Below are 23,683 nucleotides of genomic sequence, written 5' to 3' on the forward strand. Positions count from 1 at the left end.
AAAAGTCAAGTGTTCAGATATGTTTGTACTTCCCACTTTTGTTGCTTATACTAATTTCATTCTCTTATCAGTTTAATCTTTAATTCAGTTGCTTGTCAATCTCTCTTGTTTTGGACGGACTATAATTGGTAGTGGAATCGAGTCAGTGTTCCCTACCGTAAGAATAGAGTTACACTTGTGAAACTCCCGCTCAATAAATTGAAAGCTGTAATTTCAATCTACGTAACCATGAATTATAGTGGATTCGCACCTCGAATCCAACATCATAAAATTAGACACTCCTCAGTTTCTCCCTCCTTGATAAAAATTCAGTTAGTGTTTTCGTAAATTGTCAATTTTGGATCAAGAGGCTCTTTTTGGACTGTATGCTGGCCTGTTTTGTCCGAAAAAATTGCAGAAATTTTCATTCTCAGTACTCAACACTAAGCTTTCTAACTTTAGCTCTTGGTTGCGAGATGTTTTTCTCCAACTTGAGCAGAACTTGGTCTAAAGTTTTGCCAATTAGCTGTCATTGAGCTTTCAAACCCAAGATATTTGCATTAAACACGTCGCGAATGAGCGTAAGATCCTGATTACAAAATTGCCATCTTTCTGCTTGCTGTTGTGGTAAGATTATCAATTTTAGTGTGTGGATACCTTCTATAGAAGATTCTGCGTCCTTCAGTGCCAATGGTCTAATAGATGAGTGAAGCTGTTCGTTTGTCACATCGGTTCCAAGGTTATCCTTCACAGAGGATTCCTTGCTGTTCCCTTTTTGACTTTTGTCCTGACAGTTCATTTTGATTTGGGCATTTCGAGCTCCTCTTTCGAGTGTTTCACTATGCTGACCACTCGTCGTTTGAGAAAATGCGGTATGTAATTCTGCTTTATCGAAACTAAAACTTTAACTTTAGACTTTATATAGTGATAGTAAATTTGCTACATCGAAGTTTTGGGCTAGGAAGAGTAAATTGTACGCCCAAATCCGCGGTAGAAAACCTCAAAAACTGATAATATCAGGCAACTTTAATGGAAAATTACACATCAGAAAGATTTTATATAGCCGTAAACTGATTATGCGACGATTATGAAAGGAAATTGTGTTGCAATGCAAGTCCCGTATAAGCATTTGGCAGAAATGAGTTTCAGATTATGACTGAACTAAATAAACATAGCCGGCAGATTGCCGGAAAAAATTGTCGCGAGAGACGCTTGTGGCCTACCATGAGTTGAAACAACTAAAGAAATAAGATTGACAGACCGACCGCCTTTTTAATAGACCACTAGACTTTTTGGGTCAGATTCGGACTGTCATTTTTATGACAAATTTGCTCTACAAGTAAAAAGCCCTAATGGAGTTTTTCAAAATTAATATTAAAAACTCAAGACTCCATTACTCAGGAAAAAGGGCATATAAGTTTGTCACTACTTAGATGCACACTATTGACCTTTAATTAGTAAGTGTTCATAAAACTCAAAGTTCCACAAGTGAGTTCAGAAGTCATTTTTTTGAGCGAAGTAAATCACGCAATTGACCTAAAAGCAGAAATGAGGTCACGAACACAAATTTTAACTGCAAAGCAGTAGAAGTCACTGGAGTCCTTATAAAGTCAATTCCAAGAAGTCAGGGTAAGACGAAACAAAAATCTTTTAGACGAAGTTAGAAAAACATAGCAAGACAAGTCCTGACGTACAGTTCAAAGAATTTTCATTGACTAACAAAAAAATATAACTAAAACGGACTATGAGTGAATTGGGAAAACCATTTCTAAACAAATCAGATAAAAAAATAAAAAACAGATTCGATGTCAAAAAGCAGCATGTGGACAAGCAAGAAATTGAAATTTGGTTGAAACAAAAAACTAGGGCAAGAATGAACTATGAATGAATTGGGAAAAGCATTTAAAAATCCGATCCAATATATTGAAAAAAAAACAGTGAAAATCAAAGTGAAATTGCCGCATGTGAAAAAAGAACCAGTAGCGAGAAAGCAAATTTTTGTTCAAACACTGTTTTCTCACTCTAATTTAAAATTAGAGCGAAAAAATTTCACACCGCAAAATCGCTCAACCCACTTCCTGTTTCGGCGTGATCAAAATCGCTATTACTAATGCTCTTCGGGTTTCTGTTTATCCCGTTCTTGACAAGTCACTGACAAAAGCACGGTCAGACAAAGAATGTAATACAAATTCTATCAGCAGACCAGCAGGACTAATATATTTGATACAAACTTCGTTTGAGAGCAATTAATTATTTCTCAGGTTGTTTTCTTGTTTGTTCTTGATGTTTTCGCTCGCGATTCGGCTCAAGATCTGAAAACTCTCCTACATTCGGTTCATTTCTGGGAGTGAAATTCCATTTCACCACAGCGGTTGATTCTGTATAGGCAGCTTTTTCGTGCTTAAGTTACTCATGTCAGAACTGAGAGGAGAAACAATAATATATTATTAGAGAAAAACAATAAAGCTACAAATGTTCAACATTATACAAGTGGTTGTTTCGATAACTCGTTTATAATTCATATCCAATTTCACCATTTATAACTTCAGATCTGAGTCCAGTTATCATAACTAGTTGCTTAACAGAGGATTGGAAAATCACCAACTCAAAAGATTGACTGAATAAAATTAAAGTATTTTTAAGCTACAGTATGTATAACTTTATACTATATTACGCATTTGACTGGAATATTCTAGACAAATTCTGATTTGTACTAATTTATCATTTCATCCGCAACAATGAAAACTAAAACAGCTTAGCACCGAAAACCAGTTTGGATGAATGTTTACCTATACGAGTTTAAACCAGTGCAAATTATCATCAAACTCCGCTCTATGTTACATTTTTCTGGCGATGAAGGGTTGGTTGATCGATTTCCATTTACAATTCACTTTCCAAACTCATTCTAATTAAACAATTTAGACAATTTCGGAAAATTTTCTTGGCATTTTCTGATAAAATACGCATATTTGTCTCTGCTTTTTACATATTCTAGTCACCCCATGAGGGGCTATAAGAACATTTGTCAATTCTATCAAATAGAGCGGAGTTTTCTGCCAATTATTTGCCAATGTTAAATATTGTATGCTAATAAAAGTGCTGCTAAACCATCGTCAGTGTTCTTGGAGCAAATCTTTGAGAAAACTTGTCTCCCGTTTATGGGCAAATTGAACTGTACTGGACGTATCTGATTGGTCACTGGAATAGTCCAGACTGGAATTCTGGGCATTTGGACCGCCAGAACTGGAAGGGTACATTTTTGGGGTAGACGCTGTAGTTCCTTGGACGCTGTTGTGATGAGAGGAGCTATTACTGCTACTATTCCTGCTACGGTTTTGACGAGGTGTGAACGAATCTGAAAAAGAACAAATCAATACAGCAATGTGACCAAAAAGCACACCAACCCCCCCCCCCCCCCCCCCCCACAAACCCCACCCACCCTCCCCTAAAGCCCGTGACACCCATCAATCCTAATTTTTTAGCTATACCTTAAACATACCCGGCATATTGCCGGAAAATAGCCGCCGTTGATTCCAATAAGCATGATTGGGATTGAACGAATAGAGTATATTGAAAAAAAAAAAAGATTTTTGTACAAAAATATTTTTTAAGTCCGATTTATTTTGATGGCATTTCGTAGTTGAACATACTTCTGTTTCTTAGAGAGAGGCTACAGAGGCTACTATCAATACCAATAAGCATTAGAGATGGTAACTAAGACTTATAGTAACGACGTTCAAATAGCGGGCATCTAAAATTGGGCTTTATGGGTTTATCCCGTTTCTACTTCTGACTTCAATTTTTTATACTGACTCTGTTCATTTTGAATTGCTTTGCTGAGCAACTGATGTTCAAAATCACTTTTAGCAGAATGAGAGAAGAGAGAAACTAGTCTAGAGAAGTCAAAAAGATATCACGCAAAATGTTGAAAAAGCGGCAAAATGAGGTAAAGCGAAAAATTTTTTTATTCGACGAAGTAAAAAAACATAGCAGGACAAGTCCTGACGTACAATTCAAAGAATTTTCATTGACTAAACAGAAAAACTAGACCAAGAATGGACTATGAGTGAATTGAGAAAACCATTTTTAAAAAAAAATCAGAACAAAAAAAATAAGAAGTAAAGAAAAAATCAATGTCAAAATGCCGCATGTGAACAAAAAACCACTAGCGAGAAATGAAAATTTAATTTAAACAAAAAACTAGGCTTAGAATGAGCTGTGAATGGATTGGAAAAACCATTTAGAAAAAAATCCGATCCAAAAAATCGAAAAAACAGTAAAAATCAAAGTGAAATTGCCGCATGTGAACAAAAAACCACTACCGATAAAGCGAATTTTTGTTCAAACACCGTATTCTCACTCTACTTTAAAATTAGAGCGAAAAAATTTCACGCCGCAAAACCACTCGCTTTTTCGCTACAATTCCTGTTTCGGCGTGACCAAAATCACTACTCCAATTTGACTTCAAAAATCATGAAAATGTGTGAACAGATCTTAAAAAAAAAAAAGACAGCGCCCCAATACAATTCAAATTCTTTGAATTGTAAAAAAAAAATAGGAGCGCTATAATAGCCGGCTGAGAAGATGAGGCGGCTATTAAACAAGAGAGAACAAATAATGCACTTTTGTACGTATGTTGATGAAAAAACTATTTGAGAAGTCATTGAAAGACGTATGTGGAATTATTAAAATGCCAGATATCTACAGTAGTTCCAGATTCTTTACAAAGCCACATTCTTCTATATACTGTGCCAAATTTCAAACCTGCAAGTTCGTGTTTCAAGCTAGGATACGTTACTCCTGCTAAGGTCACTTCTGGCTTGCATCTCGAACAGCTGCGCGGTACTCGATTAATGCCAGATTTTCTCGTTGACATTATCAGAGTCACGTAACCTATACTGAAGCAGTTCTCGACTGTCTCTAATCAGAGGTAGCTAGCTATAAAATAATGGCTTTAATAGAATAACTTTCAACCTTCTTGGCGTAAGCGTGAAGTGAAACTCGGTTCATCTTCAAGAGAGGAAATGCTGCCTCCACTCAGCGAGACAGAAGGTGAGTGTTGTGGTCTGAGTTGAGGCAACACTGTGGGTGAGAACGGGTTGAAGCCTCCCCCTCTTGATCCAGTTGAGGGGTATTTGGATTTGGAAATGGAAGATGGAGCACCCAGAGGAGGTTTTGAGAACCCAGTTTCAATTGACAATTCACCTAGAAAAAAAGGTTTTGTGAGGGCCTTACAACGATGACCAATATTCCATTCCACTAAACAATTGAACACTTTTATTTAAAAAAAACTTGATCAACAAAATCGTTACAAGCCTATGTGTGCACCACTTACAAAATTGCACCAATAATTCAGGGCATAAACTTACAAAGTGTGTCTGTTGAGTGTTGGGTGGGGGGGGGGCTCAAACTAGAACCGCCATGCACACCATAAATTATTGTCTCAAAAACAGTTTCAGTGGATCGCAATCTTTAGATTCTACTGAGCCGAAAAGATCTGAGAAACTATTATACCCCGGGGGTGTTACCTGTTTAACCCGTTTTTAGGGACGGAAAGCCAATGGTCAAACAAAAAATTGATCGAAATCGCCTTAAAAAGACCACAGTCGATTGTAATTGCAAACGTTTCACATTCAACACAACTAACAACTACACAACTGGACACTACGAAAACCACGAGTCCAATAGCTACCAATAATCAATTAATATTGCCTTACCTGTTGATTGTGGGTTCAGGTGATGATGAGGCAATGAGACGACGTTGGGCTTTGAGGACTCGCTCTCGAGGAACTCTATAAACTTTTGTGTGAACGAATCCTGCTGTTGCGATGCACTATCGGTAGGCTGGCTACCTCCCTTTGCCTGTGTGGCATTGTTATTGGCTGATGGCATCCAGCCTGAGAACCAACCACGTTGAGCATTGATACCGACCTGAAATTATCCAAATCAATTTTGTTGAAAAATAATTTGCAATGAAGACGAAGGAGAGTTTTCCAATTATGGGAATGATCGCAAAACCATAGTATTCATACATTTCTATTGCCTCAAGAATGGATTGTGTCTCCAATATTTAAACATACCCGGCAGATTGCCGGAAAATAGCCGCCATTGATTCCAATAAGCATGATTGGGATTGAAATAACAGAAGATATTGAAAAAAAAAAGATTTTTGTACAAAAACATTTTTTAAGTCCAATTTATTTTGATGGCATAACATACTTCTGTTTCTTAGAGAGAGGCTACAGGGGCTACTATCAATAACAATAAGCATTAGAGAGAGGTAACTAATATTTATAGGAACGATGTTCAAATAGCGGGCATCTAAAATTGGGCTTTATGGGTTTATCCCGTTTCTATTTCTGACTTCAATTTTTTATACTGACTCTGTTCATTTTGAATTGCTTTGCTGAGCAACTGATGTTTAAAATCACTTTTAGCAGAATGAGAGCAGAGAGAAACTAGCCTAGAGAAGTCAAAAAGATTTCACGCAAAATGTTGAAAAGGCGGCAAAATGAGGTAAAGCGAAACATTTTTTTATTCGACGAAGTAAAAAAACATAGCAGGACAAGTCCTGACGTACAATTCAAAGAATTTTCATTGACTCAACAAACAACTAGACCTAGAACGGACAATGGGTGAATTGGGAAAACCATTTCTAAAAAAAATCAGATGAAAAAAACAAAAAAAAAACAGAAAATCAATGTCAAAATGCTGCTAGGGAGAACAAAAAACCACTAGTGAGATATGTAATTTTGATTCTAACAAAAAATCTAGGTCCAGAATGAGCTGTGAATTGATTGGGAAAGCTATTTAGAAAAAAATCCGATCCAAAAAATTGAAAAAACAGTAAAAATCAGAGTGAAATTGCCGCATGTGAACAAAAAACCACTAGCGAGAAAGCGAATTTTTGTTCAAACACCGTTTTCTCACTCTACTTTAAAATTAGAGCGAAAAAAATTCACGCCGCAAAACCACTCGCTTTTTCGATCCATTTCCTGTTTCGGCGTGACCAAAATCACCACTCCAATTTGACTTCAAAAATCATGAAAATGTGTGAACAGATCTTAAAAAAAAAAAAAAGACAGCGCCCCAATACAATTCAAATTCTTTGAATTGTAAAAAAAATAGGAGCGCTATAATAGCCGGCTGAGAAGATGAGGGCGGCTATTAATAAAGAACTACTAATTTCATTTGCAAACGAACTACAGAGCGGTGATAAAAATTGCCGCTATCAATTCAGTTTCTTTTATTTCGTAAAAATTCTTCATAGTTTTTCAATCAGTTCCAAAACCAATTATGTAAGAAGTACTTATAGCCAACTAACGTCAGAATAGTTGATTTCAAACGACTGGGGGCACGGGGGGGGGGTTTGGGCGAACTGGGCGGGACGAGCGCACAGGGTTACGGGTGTAAGGATAAGCACACGCGGTGGGAATTGGGGGACGGTGGTTGAGGTGGGCATAATCTAGGAACCGCCCTTCACACAATGAACTTATGTCTCCAAAACAGGTTCGGCGAATCGCAAACTTAGACTCTGGTAAGCCGTAAGGCACTAAAAGAATTTAATGCCCTCTGGGCTTTATATGTTTATCCTGCTTTGACGAAAAGTCAAATGGGTCAGACGATAAAGCGCATAAAAAGACCACATGACCACAATTAAAAAAGCGAACCAACCTTATTTCTTTCCTGTTCCGAGAACTCGAGGAATCTTGCAATCATGTTGAGCGCATCGCTCTTTTTGCTGTTGGGCACTGTCAAATAAGCCACTAGTAAATTCCTGACAAGTTGTTTCTCTACCCTCTCCCCAACTACACCACTACCCGAAGCCTCCTGTGCTTTCTTCTTCCATTTCGAAACCTACCAACAGAAAGTCAGTAAACTTAAATTAGAGATCTAGAACAACTGATGATAGCATAATAGCAACATTGGACGCTATAGGCTTCGTAATATCTATTTTAGAAACATTCATGTTTGCATCTCGGCCACGCAATTTGACAGATAAAAATAGTAATGATAATAGTAATGAAAAAGAACAATTCTTGAACAGTTTTCCTAACCTGTACCATCTGTAAGTCAACTTCACCTCTAAGTCGTTCAATCTCTTCTTCCCTCAATTCCATCTCGGAACTCAGATGCGCAGCCTGAAACACAAATTAAACTTCGCTACAATTCTTGCTAAACTCTTTTCATAGGTCAAAATTACGTTTGCCGTTTTGGAACACCGACAACCAACGTACTAATGTAAATAAGCGTCTTTTGGTCGAAAATGAAGTTCGTTGTTTCAGAATTTAGAACCAAACAGGCTTGAAATGCGCACTTTAAATGAAGGGCCAGCCTAGAAAAGCAATTTTTCAGCATGACTCCGAAAGTTAAAAGTGAGAAAGCACATGAGCTAACTTCGAGCTAATTTCACACATCCAGATCAAGCTTTGGCGGGTAATTTACACTATTTATATAAGCTGATTTACTACGTATATTTGCCAACCATAATCAAACAACAGTAAATTGATATTCAAAACAGCTGCGTATTCTGTGTGCCCCTCTAACCTCGTCAATAGGTTATGGGCCCAGAAAACTGACAAGTGAGACAAGACAAGAGAAGGGGTGGCCTGCCTGTTTGACAGAGTGACAAAGAAGAGCGAGAGAGAGAGAGATAGAGAGAGAGAGAGAGAGAGAGAGAGAGAGAGAGGGACAGAGAAAGAGAGGGTGTCCTGGTCAAAAGAGTGCCAAAGGCAGGAAGAGAAGGAGAGAGAGAGAGAGAGAGAGAGAGAGAGAGAGAGAACGATAAAGACCCAGGAAGAGAGAGAGAGAGAGAGAGAGAGAGAGAGAGAGAGAAAGAGAGAGAGAGAGAGAGAGAGAGAGAGAGAGAGAGAGAGAGAGACAGTGAGAGAGAGTCAAACTCTGAAACTGTTGATTTAGTGAATTAATTTTATGCTTGATATTTCTTAAGTTAAAGATTCCAGCGCGCATCAAAGCTTGATTACGGGTGTGTGAAAACCACTCGTGACTTAACAAAAAAAACGGTCGATTGAAACAAAAAAAGGTCGATTAAAAGAGTCCGTTTATTAAAAGGTGTAAAATCTATCTGTAAAACAGATTGAACTTGTAAAAGCGATTTTGGTCAGAATCCCTGCAGGGCATGTAACATTGTGTAAACCATTCGAAACATATGAAAACCTGCAATATGGTTGAATATAGTAACAGCATAGTAAAAGATGATGTATAGAAAGCTTGCTTGAAGAATTTTGCGAAAGTTGGCCCATGCGTAAGAGAAAAGTTTAAGCTAGTGTTTGAGAAATTATCTGGAGGATCCGTACACATCGTGCTTAGTCGCAGTGGAGGAATCAGTGGCTATATTGGTCAATGTCCACTCCAACTTTGTCAAGGATACTACATTCTCAAACAAAATGGGTCATCTTTTATACTAAGTAGACAGTATTTCTCATATAGCCTTTGAAAAGCACTGCTTTCTATACAATTTTATTTTGTATAGTGACGAATTTTGGCAGACTCTGCTTTGTTATTAAAAAGTTTTAAGTAAAGGTCGAAAGGTTTCATAAATAAAGACTGTCTGTTGGTCAAAAGTTTTTATTTTAAAAGACGTTTATAACTTCGTGTTTTTCCAAAACCTAAAATACTTGCTTTTAAAATTATGATAAAATTAGTTTTGATGAAAGGAAAATAGAAAACTTGTTAAGGTCTGAATTAAGAAAGACCTGTTTGGTGTTCTTTAATTTAGTGGTTTGAGATGTTTGTGTGAAAGAGTGTACGGATAGATTTAATTTTATAATTTTAATTTTACTTTATTGAACGTTTAAGTTTTAATTTCAAAACTTTCTTAACACACAATAATAGCTCCCCCTTTAAACATGAATAGCAAAACAATTGATAAGCTTTTCTTTAGCGGTAAAGAAGAAGACTGTCTATTTTTCCGAACAGTTTGAGGCGCGAATGTATGTTTTGAAGTTGAATAAAATTCTTGACGGCACTGTAGGATATAGGGAGTTTATACCTACGCTGAAGGGACGACCTTCACAGGAGCAAATTGATGCGGCCGATAGAAAGGGAAAAGAGATTTTTGACGAGAAACAGATGGCCATTTGGTATGAACTTGTTCAGTGCCTCGACAAGAAGTCAGTTTTGTTTTTGCGACCATATAGGGGAAAAGGATCTGAAGCTTGGAGCGTGTTGTGTAAGAGGTTTAAAAGTTTTGAGAGGCCGCGTTTACAAAAACTAATATCTGATTTAACAAATTTGAGAAAATACAATAACGAAAGCATAGTAGACTATATTACTAGAGCCGAGGACATGCAGTTAAACCTTTCCGAAGTCGATGAGTCCATAAGTGAAAAAATGTTTGTCTCGATAATTTTGAAGGGACTTCCTCGTGAATTTGAAAGTTTTTGTACTCTGGTAAAATATGGTCAAGATAAAACCTTGGATAAAATAAAACGTGATTTGATAAATTTGGAAAGTGAGAAACGCAACGACAGAAATACAGAGAAATCAGAATCAGTTTTCTTTACCAATGATCGAACTTGTTTTAATTGTCACAAGAGGGGACATATCGCAAAATTTTGTCGTGCACAATGATCGGAACTTAACAAAGAGAAACCTAATTCAAAAATAACTTGTTTTAAGTGCAAAAACGTTGGACATATTGCCGAAAATTGTTTCACTTACAAAAAATTAGAATCGCAGGCAATGAAAAATGAACGAAAAAAATAATTGAGAAGAAAGTCAAAATTTAGTTTCGGAAGAGCAAGAAGAGGAAAGTTTTAGCTGTTTCTCGAGTGAGAGTAGTAATGAATTTATCATTGAATCTGGCGCAACAAACTACATGATTAAAGATAAAAGTACTTTTGCTAACCTGGATGAAAATTTTTCTGGCATAATTCACAATTTAACAAAACGCAATCCGCAATATTAGGAAAAGGGGATGTTGAGTTTTTCGCTGAAAATAGCAATGAAGAATTGAAAAAAATTGTTTTAAAAGATGCTTTATTTGTACCTGATAACTCAAAATACTTAATTTCTGTTTCAAAACTTAGAGAAGCGGGTGTTGATGTTTCTTTCGCTGAAAAACTTGAACTTGTTTTTAATAAAGTCTTTCATTTTGAAGTTGAAAATGGATTGTTTGTGTGGAAAACTTTTCCTTGTTCTAATGAAAATTGCTTCAATGTTGACAGTTTACAAATGTGGCATGCAAAGATGGGACATAACAATTTTTCTGATTTGAGACGTCTGCCAGAATTTGTTGAGGGTATGAAAATAAGTGATTCAAAAATTGAGTGTTGTGAAGTTTGTGAGTTAAATAAGTCAACAAAACAGCCTGTTCCCAAGGATTGCATGACAAGAGCGAAAGAAATTTTGGACATTGTGCATACAGAAGTCTTCGGAAAAATTTCTCCTGAAGCTGTTGATGGCCATTGTTATGCCATTGGATTTGTAGATAGTTTCAGTCGTTTCTCAAGTTTACTTCATGAAAACGAGAGACGAGGTCTTGGATAAGTTAAAACAGTTTTGTGCTGATGTTGGAAAACCAGGAACTTTAGTTTCTGATGGAGGTGGAGAATACATTTCAAATGAGTTTAAGCGCTATTATAGGAACCAAGGAATTCGTTTTGAAAACTCTGCTCCATATACTCCACAAAATGGAAAAATTGAAAGAATTTGGTAACTTTTGTTGCTATGGCTGGCTGTTTCTTAAATAACGCTTGCTTGGACAAAAAATATTGGACGTATGCTTTGACCATGGCTTTTTACGTCAAAAACATCCTTTTGCTTTCAGCTCTTGAGAAAACACCTTTTGAAATGATGTACAATGAAAAACTTAATTTATCTTTCGTCAAAGTTTTTGGTTGTCTGGCATTTATGCATATTGAAAAACCATTTCGCAAAAAATTAGATCAAACCTCAAAGAAGAAAATTTTTCTTGGGAATTCTGATAATAGTAAATGTTATTTGATTGGGTTTGAAGACGAAAAAGGAGAACTCAAAATCCGAAAGTCACGAAACGTAAGATTAAATGAAAATGAATTTTACTTTAAACAGAAGAAAACACAAAAGTTAGTCGAAGACATTAATAACGATTCAAATGAAGTTTCTTTTTTTAGTCAACTGGCTATCGATCCTTTGCTTCCAAAAAATGTTGATGAGGCTTTGCAAAATCCAAATTGGTTTGAAGCAATGAAAAATGAGTACGACTCTTTGGTTGAAAACAATGTTTGGTCCTTAGTGAAAAGTGATGAAAAACCAGTAGGAAGTAGATGGCATTTTGCTTTAAAATTCGGTCCTGATTGTGATATATGTCGCTATAAAGTTCGTTTTGTTGCAAAAGGTTTTAGCCAAGTTTTCGGAAAAGATTTTTATGAAACATACTCACCTAAAACTAGACTTTCAACCATTAGAATTTTGATATCTCTGGCTATTTCTAACGAATATCAATTAAAACAAATGGACATAAAAACTGCTGATCTCAATTGCTCCGAATGAAGAAGATGTAGTCATTAAACAACCTGAAGGTTTTGAACTTTTGGATGAAAATGGAAAACCATTTGTTTGTAAATTGAAAAAGAGCTTGTATGGTTTGAAACGATCTGGAAGAAACTGGTTTTTGACTTCGAAGGCTTTCTTGATTTCAGTAAGTTTTTTTTAACTCATTTCATGGCGAATGTTTGTTTATAAAAAGCAGGATGAAAAAATAATTGATTTCCTTTGCTCTTGCGTTTTTGAAAATTTTTGTAATTGGTTTTACGCTGAAGTTTCCAAGAAGCTTAAAAAAAGTGATTATTCAGTTTTGACGTGGTTTTAGGAATGAAAATTGACAAGACTTCATCGGAAATAAAAATTAGCCAAGAGAAGGACATAGAAAAAATTTTAGACTTTCAAAATGAACGATTGTAGGCCAATTGGCACACCATTAGAAGAAAATAGTAAACTTTCAAAAAATGATTGTCCTCAGGAGGGGAGTGAAGAGCAGTTTAGAATGAGCAAAACTAATTTCCGAAGTTTGATAGGTTGTCTTAACTATTTAGCTTTGTCGAGTAGACCCGATATTTGTTTTGCTGCTAATGCTCTACGTTTGCTTGTTGAAAATCCCAGAGCAGTTCATTGGAAAGCAGCCAAGCGTGTTCTTAGATACTTAAGAGGAACAATGAATCAGACTTTAACTTTCCGTAAGACTCAGAATCTGGATTTGTTGAATTTTTCTGATGCTGATTGGGCAGGGAACATAGATAACAGGCGGAGTACTTCAGGTTTTTGTTTTAAGTTGATGAGTCGCCTGGAGCAATAAGTTGGGGTTGTAAGGCCCAAAAGACTGTAGCAACATCAACTGCTGAAGCAGAACTTAACTCTGTTGTTGAGGCAAGTAAAGAAGCCATCCACCTAAGTGGAATCTTAGAGGACTTAGGAATTTTCTGTAAACTACCTCTGAAAATTTTTGTCGATAATCAGGCTTGTATTGCCTTAAGCAAGCATTCAATGCATCATGGAAAAAACTGAACACTTTGCCATAAAACTGCACTTTGTGCGAGAACTGGTAGAACACCAGAAGCTTGAACTGTCATATTTGACTACAGAAAACATGCCTGCAGATATTTTGACAAAATCGCTTGGAATAAGAAAACACTCACATTTTCGTACATATCTTCTTGGTGAAACCTAGCTCGAAAGGAGGGGTTTCAGCATGACTCCGAAAGTTAAAATTGAGAAAGCACATGCGCTAATTTCGAGCTAATTTCACACATCCAGATCAAGCTTTGGCGGGTAATTTACACTATATAAGCTGATTTACTACTTAGATTTGCCACCCATAATCAAAACATACCCGGCAGATTGCCGGAAAATAGGCGCCGTTGATTCCCATAACTCTATTGGGATTGAATGAAAAGAAAAATGATTTTTGTACAAAAACATTTTTAAGTGCGATTTATTTTGATGTCATTTCGTAGTTGAACATACTCCTGTCTCTCAGTGAAAGGCTACAGGGTCTAGTATGAATACCAATAAGCATTATAGATAGTAACTAAAACTTTTGAGAAAAAATTTCAAGTACAGGGCATCTAAAAATGGGCTTTATGGGTTTATCCCGTTTCTATTTCTGACTTTGATTTTTTTATACTGACTCTCTTCGTTTTGAACTGCTTTGCCGAGCAGCTGCTGTTTAAAAGTACTTTGAGCAGAATGACATACGAGTGAAACTAGCCTAGAGAAGTCCAAAAGATTTCACGTAAAATGTCGAAAAAGCGGAAATAAGGTAAAGCGAAAAAAAGTTCGACAAATTAAAAAAAATAGGAGCGCTATAATAGCCGGCTGAGAAGATGAGGGCGGCTATTAACAACAGTAAATTGATATTCAAAACAGCTGCGTATTCTGTGTGCCCCTCTAACCTCATCAATACAATTGACTCTTGAGGGTCCTTGGTTGAGATTATTGTTAATGTATTACTGCCATGTTTATGTTCAGAATTGATCTCAATTGCAATTCTGAACTCAATTTAAACTATTATTCATAACCGACGAAAGCTTGAGACTAGGCCATAAGGTGTACAATTGAACAATTTTTGCGATCATACAAAAATATTTGAATTTCACTCCTACTTGATGGGCATAAAAGATTCACGATTCCATCTTATATATTTCCCAAAATAGCATGTCCAAATTAGTACGAATCAGACCTGTTCTAGCAATTCTTGCTGCTTGTCTAACTTGGAGTTGAGTTTCTTCAATTTAGACTCCAGCTGTTGTTTCTGCTCATTTACAGAAGACACTTGTTTCTCGAAGGTTTCTTCACTCAGTCGCTTTTCACGCTCTTGTTCTGAAACGGACAAAAAAAATTTACCAGTCGACTATACATGCCAAGTGTATTTAACACCAAAATTAATGCTCCATGGCATATCCATCGCTTCTATTGTTTTTTATTACATTTCATCAAAAGAGGCTCGAACCTTTGTGGAAGTTCTCCAAAACCAGCTGTAGATTCTGAGAAGCATCCTTGTAGAGATTCATCTGTTGTGTCATGTCTCTTAACTGTACCTCTGTCTGCTTTGACCTGCTTGTCACCTCAAACAGCTGTGCTTCCTGCTCCGACATTTTTGTCAACAACTCGGAGCTGCAAAAAGGCACCGTAGTATAAACTCACATGTGACGATCAAATGATATTCGAGGGTCAGGAATTAACTTCGTAATTTTCAACATTTGCTAGCAACTGTTTAATGAAATTCCTGATGAAATTTCAAAAACTTTAATCCGTTTGAATAAAAATAATAGTTTTAAAACACATGATTGCTTTCTATAGAAAACTCATCAAAAATTATCCTAACAGAAAAATGATGAAATTGGTCAAGCTCATGCCATGAGATCAAAGAAACTCTTCTCCAAAATTAGGCTTAGCGCTATGCCAAAACACGAACATAACATGCAATCATAGAAAATTTAACATAATAGAATTAAGGTATGATATCCTTATTAAAAATTTCCCAGCGCTTTTTAAACTCTACCTGATACAGAATTAAAAAGGTGTTTTTCACATTTTGCGTCCTCCATTAAAAGTAACGTACGCTTCGCTTTTGCACCGAACAAGTTTCTCTATGTTTGCTTTGTTTCTCTTGCGCTAAGGAATCCAAAAGACGCACTTGATTACTTTTAAGAAACTTTGATTTCAAAAGCACCAAGAGGCCCCAAAACCAATTAAGATTTTCCTATTTGAATTATATATATTACTACTGAAGTGAGTTTCACAGCCTTACTAGAAACTTAGAAACCTATGAACTTTTGAAAAAGTACTGAAACAGTCCTCCGTGTCAGTTTCTCGTCCGCTCCCCCCAATAATCGACACCTAGAGTTTTCAACGGAAAACTAAATCGACTAAAATTGGGCGAATTGCTCTCGAACTACTGGCATGGTAAACAATTTAGAAGCGGACCTAAGCTAGAGAAACTTTCATGGTGCCAAAACTTTTGACTGGAGAGGTGTTCGAACCTGCGACCACGACCTATCGGATGAGAGTCAGGTACATTAACCGCTACGCTACACGGCTAAGAACGATAATCGGTTGCAATTGGTTTAATTTTTAGCAAAAGATCTTAATTTCTGAATGCTTGCTATTCAAATCACTCAAAAAAGCCAAGCGTGAAAAAAGTCTCTCAGAATGTGAAATTGAAATAATGTTCAGGACGAAAACATTCAGACACAAATTTTGCATAAAAAGATACACACATTTACAATAATTGCTTCCGACTTCGTTCGGGAGCAAGTACAAATTAATCTAAATTTTTGTTAACCTGAAGGTTGAGAAAATAGAAATGTAATACAAAGCGCAACAACTATTGGCTAATTTTTCAACACTTTGGCCATTGGACTAAACAATTTCTAAAAGACACAAATTTTGTGAAGTCGCTTTTAGATGTCTTTTTAAATTCCGCATTTTTTCTTAAAATCATGGTCAAATAAACAAACAGCTAAAAGAGCATTAAATTTATTTCTGCTTCGCAACTTCAAAACATTGGCGTATTCATAATCAGAAAAAATGGAACAGAAATAATCATTAACACGATCGAGATCAAGCATCTTAAATTTTTTGAATTGGCCAAATTGTGCACGAAAACAGTCAAAATTGTCTGGACAAAAAAGTGTCCTTAGCATGAAGTTTTCAAAATTAAAATGTGGTAACATTAAAAGCCTCAAAAACTGGAAGCTTCAAAATTTTATTGCATATTTGAAAAAGCACCTCGTTATTTTCTGACCAATTGCAAAATTTATCAATTGCCGCAAAAAGGTCAGGTTACTTACTCAATGACATTGCTCGTGGAAGTCACGCGTTGCAGATTCTCTTCAACCTGGTACAATTTAGTTCTCAAATTCTTTTCACGTTCTTCCGCAGCCAACGCTTCTTGTGTGTAGCCTTCTTCGATTTTTAACATATGCTCCCGTAATCTCACTAACTCTGTGGACAGTTTTTCATTTTTAGCCGAGAATTCTTTGATTTCAATTCCTTTTTTAGTCAACTGATCATTTATTTCAGCGCTTTTTGAAGTTAAGCTTTCAATCTCTGAATTTTTTTCAGCAATGACTTCTTGCAGTTGCGACCTTTCGGTCTTCAGTTTCGAAATTTGTTCATCTTTCGAATTGATTTCACGTTGCAGAACTTCAGAGGCTGATTTGAGGTCATTTGAAGATGAAACTTGTAAAAGGTCAGGAGGGTAACTCGAGGTCAATTTTTGCTCACTTTCGGTAGAAATCTGGGTTTCGTTGAAAGCCACCGGGGCCATTGACGAAGCATCAATTAGTCGTTCTTCTAACTTTGAGTTCTCTTCTTTCAAACTTTCAACCGTCTTCTCAAGGTCACTATTCTGCTGCGTCTTTTCATTATAAGCATATAATAACTGATCATAATGCGCTCTAACTTGGTAAGCTTGCTGAGCATAAGTTTCAAAATCTTCTTGTTGTTTTTGGAATTTTTGGTTCCAACCAGTTTCGTTTTCGTTCAGAATTTCGCTCAAAGCTTCATTTTTGCTTTTCAATTTTTCAACTTCGTTGTTTAATTCGTCAATTTTCGCTTTCAAGTCGGCTTTATTAGTCACAAATTCCTGATTTTCATTGATCTTTTCACTGAATTGTTTTTCTATGCTTAGTAGCGAACTTTCACTTTGAGCCAGCTTTTCGTTTGAAGAAATCAACTTTTCATTCAAACTCGCTATTAGATCATCTTTATCGTTGACAACAACTTCAAAATTCTGTACTTTCAAATAAAGCTCTTTTAACTGACGCGACAAAGTCGATATTTGTTGCTTTGAATCTTCTACTTGGGAGTTAAGGTGCAGTTTTTCGCTCGTTATGGTACTGATTCGCTCTTTCAGAGAAGCAATTTCCTCTTTAAATGCTAAGTCATTTCCAGACACACGCTCGGATACAGCTGTATAGCGCTGTTTCAAGCTCTCATAGTCTTCTAAAGCTTCGTTTAGCTGACTTTCGTATCCCTCCACTAAATTTCGTAGCTCTGAAATTTGACTTTTCTGCGTTGAAACAGTTTCGCATTCTTTTACAAATCTTTGTTCCCAATCGCCGCTTAAAGTTTCGCTCAATTTTTTCTCAGAAATTTGTAAATAATTTTCTAATTGCGCGATTGTGCCAGCTAGCGTTTCATTTCGTTCAGTAAGCAGATTGCATTCGTCCTGAAGATATTCGTTTTTGTCTGAAAAATTCTGGATTTTAATTTTATATTCTTCAATATCTCGTTCTAAACGTTTTTCTTTATAATCTTTAGATCGAATCTCTTTATCTCTGGTCTGCAGCTCGTCTTTCAAATTTTCAATTTTTGCATCAAAATAATCGATTTTTGCATCTTTTGACGAAATTTCATCTTCTAAGCGTTTCACTTCATTTTTCATCCATGTTACGATTAGTGAAATTTCGTTGCAATCGTTTGTGTTAAATATCGTTTCTAATTCGGCATATACAGATTTCAAATCAGAATTGACTTTTGCTAATTCATTTTCTTTCGTCAAAAGCTCGTTTGAAACTTCTTGTTTCGAGTCTTCGGAACTTTTCAGTTCATTCTCTAATTGCCTCATTTGAGATTTCAATTCACGCATTTCCGAATTTAAACTTTCGCTTTTCGCCGTGTAATCGTCATGCAAAATTGCAGTTTCTCGAGATATTTCGTCACTAATTTCACAATTTTTGCTAACCAATAACTCAATTTCGATCGTTAATTTCTCACAAATATCTTTACATTCTGTTAATTGCAATTTTAACTTGTCAATTTCGGCTAATAGCGATTCTTTCTCAACTCGTAGTTTTTCAATTGACTGTAACAAAATATCACGTTCTTGGAGCAAATTACTCAATTTCGAATTAAGGTCACATTTTTCATGAATTGAGGAAGCTAGCTTCTCCGAAACCTGTTTTAACCTTAACCCATAATCATTCGTTTCGTTGGTAACATTCACTAATTTGTTCATCATTTCCTGAACTTGTTCACGCAACGCCGAGTTCGCATTTCGTTCTGATTCTAAATCGTTTTTGACTGATTTCAAATCAAGGTTCAGTTCCGAAATTTTAATGATACTTTGATCTTTTTCGTCACTTTCAGATTGTAATATTGACTTCAATTTCTCATTTTCCTGGATAACATTTCCTACAATTTGCGCTAAGTTTGTAAGGATTTCTGCTTCCCCCAGATTTAAGCCGTCTTGGACTAAAACGGGGAAAACATTGGTAATCATTTCTCTCAAATTTTTCATAAATTTGTCGTACTTTGAGTTCGCTTCTGAGATTTTCTGTTGCAAAAATTCGATATTTTTCTGCATAGTTTTTTCACGGTCTTCAATTTCAGCGCAAACAATTCTTAATCGATCATTTTCTGTTTTGAAATGATTTGTTTCTTCTAAATGTTGCTCAATTTTCACCTCCAATTCTTGCTGTAACTTTTCAATCGTGAAATCTTTATCGACTATTTGATCTTCTTGTTTTTCCAAAGCATTTTGCAAACCAATTAGTTGATCTTTTAATGATAACAGTTCAGTTTGAGTTTCGAACCTTGAATCGTTTTCGCGGTACAAATCTGCTATTGTGTTTTTGAAACCCTCAATTTCGCGATTCAATTTTACTATCACTTCTTCTTTGTCAAGTAAGGCTTGTTCTAAAATTGAACTATCAACACTCTCAGTTGCAATTGAAACAGGTGTACTGGGACTTGCATTATTGCTACTACTTCTTGCTTTTTCAGGAGATAATGAACTTCTATCTGATGCAGCTTTACTCTTTTTCAATTTCTTCTTAAGAGATAATACTTCGTTTTGCAATTCGGTAACTATACTGAGTTGAAACTCAGGAGTTCTAGACCTATCTAAGGCAAGGTTATTTCTGTCATCTGCACTTTCGCTGGTTTGCATTGCGGCAATTTGCTCCTGCCGTAATTTTTCCAAATTTTTCTCACTTTCCGCAATCTGACCTGAAAGTTCATCAGTCAACTCCTTGAGAGATTCGTTCTCAGATGTAAGTTCCGAGTTCACTTTCTGCAAATGACTCAAATTATTTTGCAGAACTTCTAACTCGTGTTTTTGATCCTCCATAACTGACGACATTTTCAGGTTCGACGATAAGGATTCTTCTAAAAGAAACTGGGTCTGTTTCAAATCTTCGGTATCCGAAGATTCTGAGCGATTATTCGAGTGATCATTTCTGTTGAACTGTTGATTGAGCGAGTTGACTTCGCTAAAATCAATTTTCTGCAGTTGCTCATCTGCCAACTCCAAAGCGGTTGAGAGTTCTTGTAGTCTGGTTTGAAGGCGGCTGTTTTCTGAGGTTAAGTTATCCAGGTCCAATTGCTGCTTTGAGTCATCAGACTAAAAAATAATTACTCTTTCGAATCGCGCAGAAGTTTTTTAAGGACGATTAAGGTAACGACTGAATCAAAAAATTATCAGTGAAAAACCATTAGCATCTCACACGAAAAAAAAATGTCACTAGGTCAGAAAGTTCAGTTCAGACAAAAAATCGGGGAAACCAATCGGCTATTTTAACTCCTTTATAACTTTTTTGAAAGTAATTAAGCAGTAGTTTGTTTTCATTAACTTGTTGCGTTTTTTTGACATCCACTGACAATCTGCTGCAAAAATTGAAACAACAAATAAAAGTTTTTGGGAACTAAGTGACAGTTAACGGTAATTAGATGGTCACTCTTTGTTATGCAATTTTTCTTTTTTTTATTAAGGAAAATTTTCCACAACCTGTAAGAGGAGCGAGTTTTGAGGTAATTAGGTTTTTTTATTCAGCGTGAGAACTTAGATTCAGCGTGAGAACTTAGATCTTCCCAAAGATGAACTTAGTTCCCAAAAACTTTAATTTGCCGTATCAATTTTGAACATGCAACAGATTGTCAGTGGATGTCGAAAACGGAACATCAAACTAATGAAATCAACTCTGTTTGGTGTTTAAGAACAGGTTACATTCCAACGAGATCATGCAATTGGCACAATACATTTTTTTTTTACTTTTTCTGATTTAAAAAATGAACAACCGACTAATGTCCGAAGAAATACTCTAGAAAGACTAGTGGGAGCTCCAATCTATTACAGCCTGCTTCAGTTGTAGGGGGAAGGTAAAAAACAATACAATGGGCTTCAAATGATGTCATCATAAGATATTATATACCATTACAACTACAAAAACTACAATTACATCTACTACAAAGTAAAAATGCAATTTCGGCACACGTTTCATTTGACATTTAGTAGTGAACTGCCACCACTTGAGTTCAGCTGCTGACACGTGATGTGGAGAGAGAAGTTTAGATCGCGCAAAACAAAAAACTCAAAGATCGAAAAAAACACTCGAAAACTGAAAACAGCCAAGCTAAATTTTTGCAACAGACTGACACGTTTACAATAATTGCTCGAAACTGTGTTCAAAAAAGCTTTCAGTTAAAATCCTTCATTTTCCTCTAATTTTTTCAATGTTGAAAAAACAAAAAACTGGGCGTATGATATCAAAGCGAATTCTTCATTTGATGGCGGAAAAAAGCAAAATGACAGCAGATAAGTCAACAGCGTCCAAAAAAAAACTTTGGACGCCGTTGAATTTGCTTATAATTTTTTTCGAAAATGATAAACAAATTCTAACTTATTACAGAAACAAACTTCAACTTTCTAGCACAAAATGACTCATAATCTGATAAAACTGATAAGCGTTAAAGATCACTCTTCATGTCGTCATAGAAATTCGAGATGAAATGTCGACATTGCTATCACAAAAATCTTCATTTGAATTTAAAATCTCAATTAATATCTCCGTAATTAGTGACGCTCAATGTCCAGTGTCCATCGAAATTCAGATGGAATTTTCAGTTTATAATTTCGCATGACAAAGATAATATTTTAGTCCAAACGCACCTTTTTAATTAGGTTCTCAGCGTTGTTTCGTAATTTATCACGCAGCTTGAATTCTAACGTTTTAAGAAATTAAAGAAACGCATTATCGTCAAAAATTTACTAAGTTCGACGAAAGATGCTCTTAAGCAAGACCAAAGGTCCATGCCAAATATACTTTGCCTAAAAATAGTAATAGTTTGCTATCAAAATCCAATATAATTGACTTTCTAAGCTTGGTGCCAGGCTTCGATAACTCTTTGGGTTCAGATCAATGCAACAATTATTTGTTTTCAATAAAACGCTGGAACAATACAAACTTATACAATACGATTTTGTATTCAAACTTTTCGACGGCTAGCAAAAACGAGGGAAACAAATTTTCTGAAAAGAAATTCGACCCGAATTACGCAAATCAGCTTTTTTTCAACAATTCCATTGATATTGTCACTAAGTAAATAAGCGTTCGCCAATTAAACAAGCAAGAAAATCAACCATTCAGATTCAAGTAATTAAATACGTAGAAATTGTTCCAAATTATATAAAAGGTCAGAAAAAGTGGTAAAGAATTACCACGATGTAATAAATAATGTGGTTTTTGCTATTTCTTAAGTTTTATAGGCAGATTTAGACCGATTATGAACGGATTTTGTTGTTAAGAATATCAGACAAAAAATCCGTATAAGAGCATCAAAAAACCTTGCCGTCTAAGTCTCACTTGTTGCTATCATCGACTCTATTGATATTGTTGCTATGAATTGCCTCTAAAGGAATTTTAATAATCTATCGACTATACTTGCTTCATCGGAGATATTAAAAGTTTAACTCAGTTTAAGGAAACTCAGTTTTAGTTGCAGTTCTTAAAAATTGAATATAAACAGGACACAGTTTATTTATATTTTTTTTCAGCGCAAATAACTGAGGGACCCAAAAATTGATAAACTGGAACTGACCACAATTTCAAAACCAAAAGATAACACCGGCATTTTGACTCCTCAACAACAAAGAATCTGGAAACAGCTTGGAAAGAATCTTTCAGCCTGCTATTGGCTATAAAAGTGCTTGATTGACTTGCAATTTGAGGGATTTCAACGTTGGTTATTTGATTTCAAAACGCTACTGAAAATATTTAAAAAAGTAAAAACTGTATGTTTTAAGCAGAGTAGAGGTGTGAAACGCAAAAAATGGTGGAAACTTTGGGATTCAAGATTTGTTCGAGATCACACGCAACATGTGAGTTTTTTTTCCAGAAGCTTATAAATTTGTTAACTGTTGAGTTACACGGTGGCAAATAAAGATCTCATTCATTTTACAGATTTTGCTATTGTGCTGACTATTATTACAAAAGTGCCTCCATACTTGGGACGCGCTGTTCATTTTTGTTTAAGACAGACAACAGTGTTTCAAGTCTTTCGAAACTACTTTTCCAACTACTTCTTATCTAACCTTTCTTTTCCCATCAATGTTTAGCGAACCTTTACTTTTGATAAGATTTATTAGTTTTCAAAAGAAGATTCAAGAAACATAAAAAGCTCAGCCACCAATTTTTGGTTACATTTCTTAATCGAAAAAAGATTTAAAAAGATTCCAAAACTAAAAATGGCTATCATTTCGACAGCTTACCTTTTCGATGTCTTGATTAAACTTTATCCCAATAACACTGAAAAAGATTTGTAAAAAGCAGCAATTCAAAACGATCAATCAGGTTACAGTAGTATAAGGTATTTTTCAAGATCTTTCGCTAATATTTCCCCCATAGTTTTGCGCCTCCATCGGAGATTTCTAAAACCAAGAAAGCAAAAAATATCACAATTGGATAAATCTTCATTTGAT

General features: G+C 35.7%; 1 protein-coding gene across 1 annotated transcript in view; it reads right to left on the reverse strand.

Annotated features, from left to right (window-relative positions):
- Positions 1 to 2,405: 2,405 nt before the first annotated feature.
- LOC142348192 (uncharacterized) overlaps positions 2,406 to 23,683 on the reverse strand; it is a 65,104-nt gene continuing 43,826 nt past the window's right edge. Inside the window, exons 6-13 of the mRNA XM_075399438.1 lie at positions 16,773 to 20,329; positions 14,930 to 15,093; positions 14,660 to 14,799; positions 8,037 to 8,120; positions 7,654 to 7,836; positions 5,697 to 5,910; positions 4,954 to 5,184; positions 2,406 to 3,334 (exon numbers count right to left, since the gene is read on the reverse strand). Coding sequence (XP_075255553.1) covers positions 3,093 to 3,334; positions 4,954 to 5,184; positions 5,697 to 5,910; positions 7,654 to 7,836; positions 8,037 to 8,120; positions 14,660 to 14,799; positions 14,930 to 15,093; positions 16,773 to 20,329 — 4,815 coding nt within the window. The 3' untranslated portion in view covers positions 2,406 to 3,092. The remainder of the gene's footprint in view (positions 3,335 to 4,953; positions 5,185 to 5,696; positions 5,911 to 7,653; positions 7,837 to 8,036; positions 8,121 to 14,659; positions 14,800 to 14,929; positions 15,094 to 16,772; positions 20,330 to 23,683) is intronic.

Source organism: Convolutriloba macropyga, chromosome 10, assembly GCF_964194025.1.
Source record: "Convolutriloba macropyga chromosome 10, txConMacr16.3, whole genome shotgun sequence".
Classification (NCBI taxonomy): domain Eukaryota; kingdom Metazoa; phylum Xenacoelomorpha; order Acoela; family Convolutidae; genus Convolutriloba; species Convolutriloba macropyga.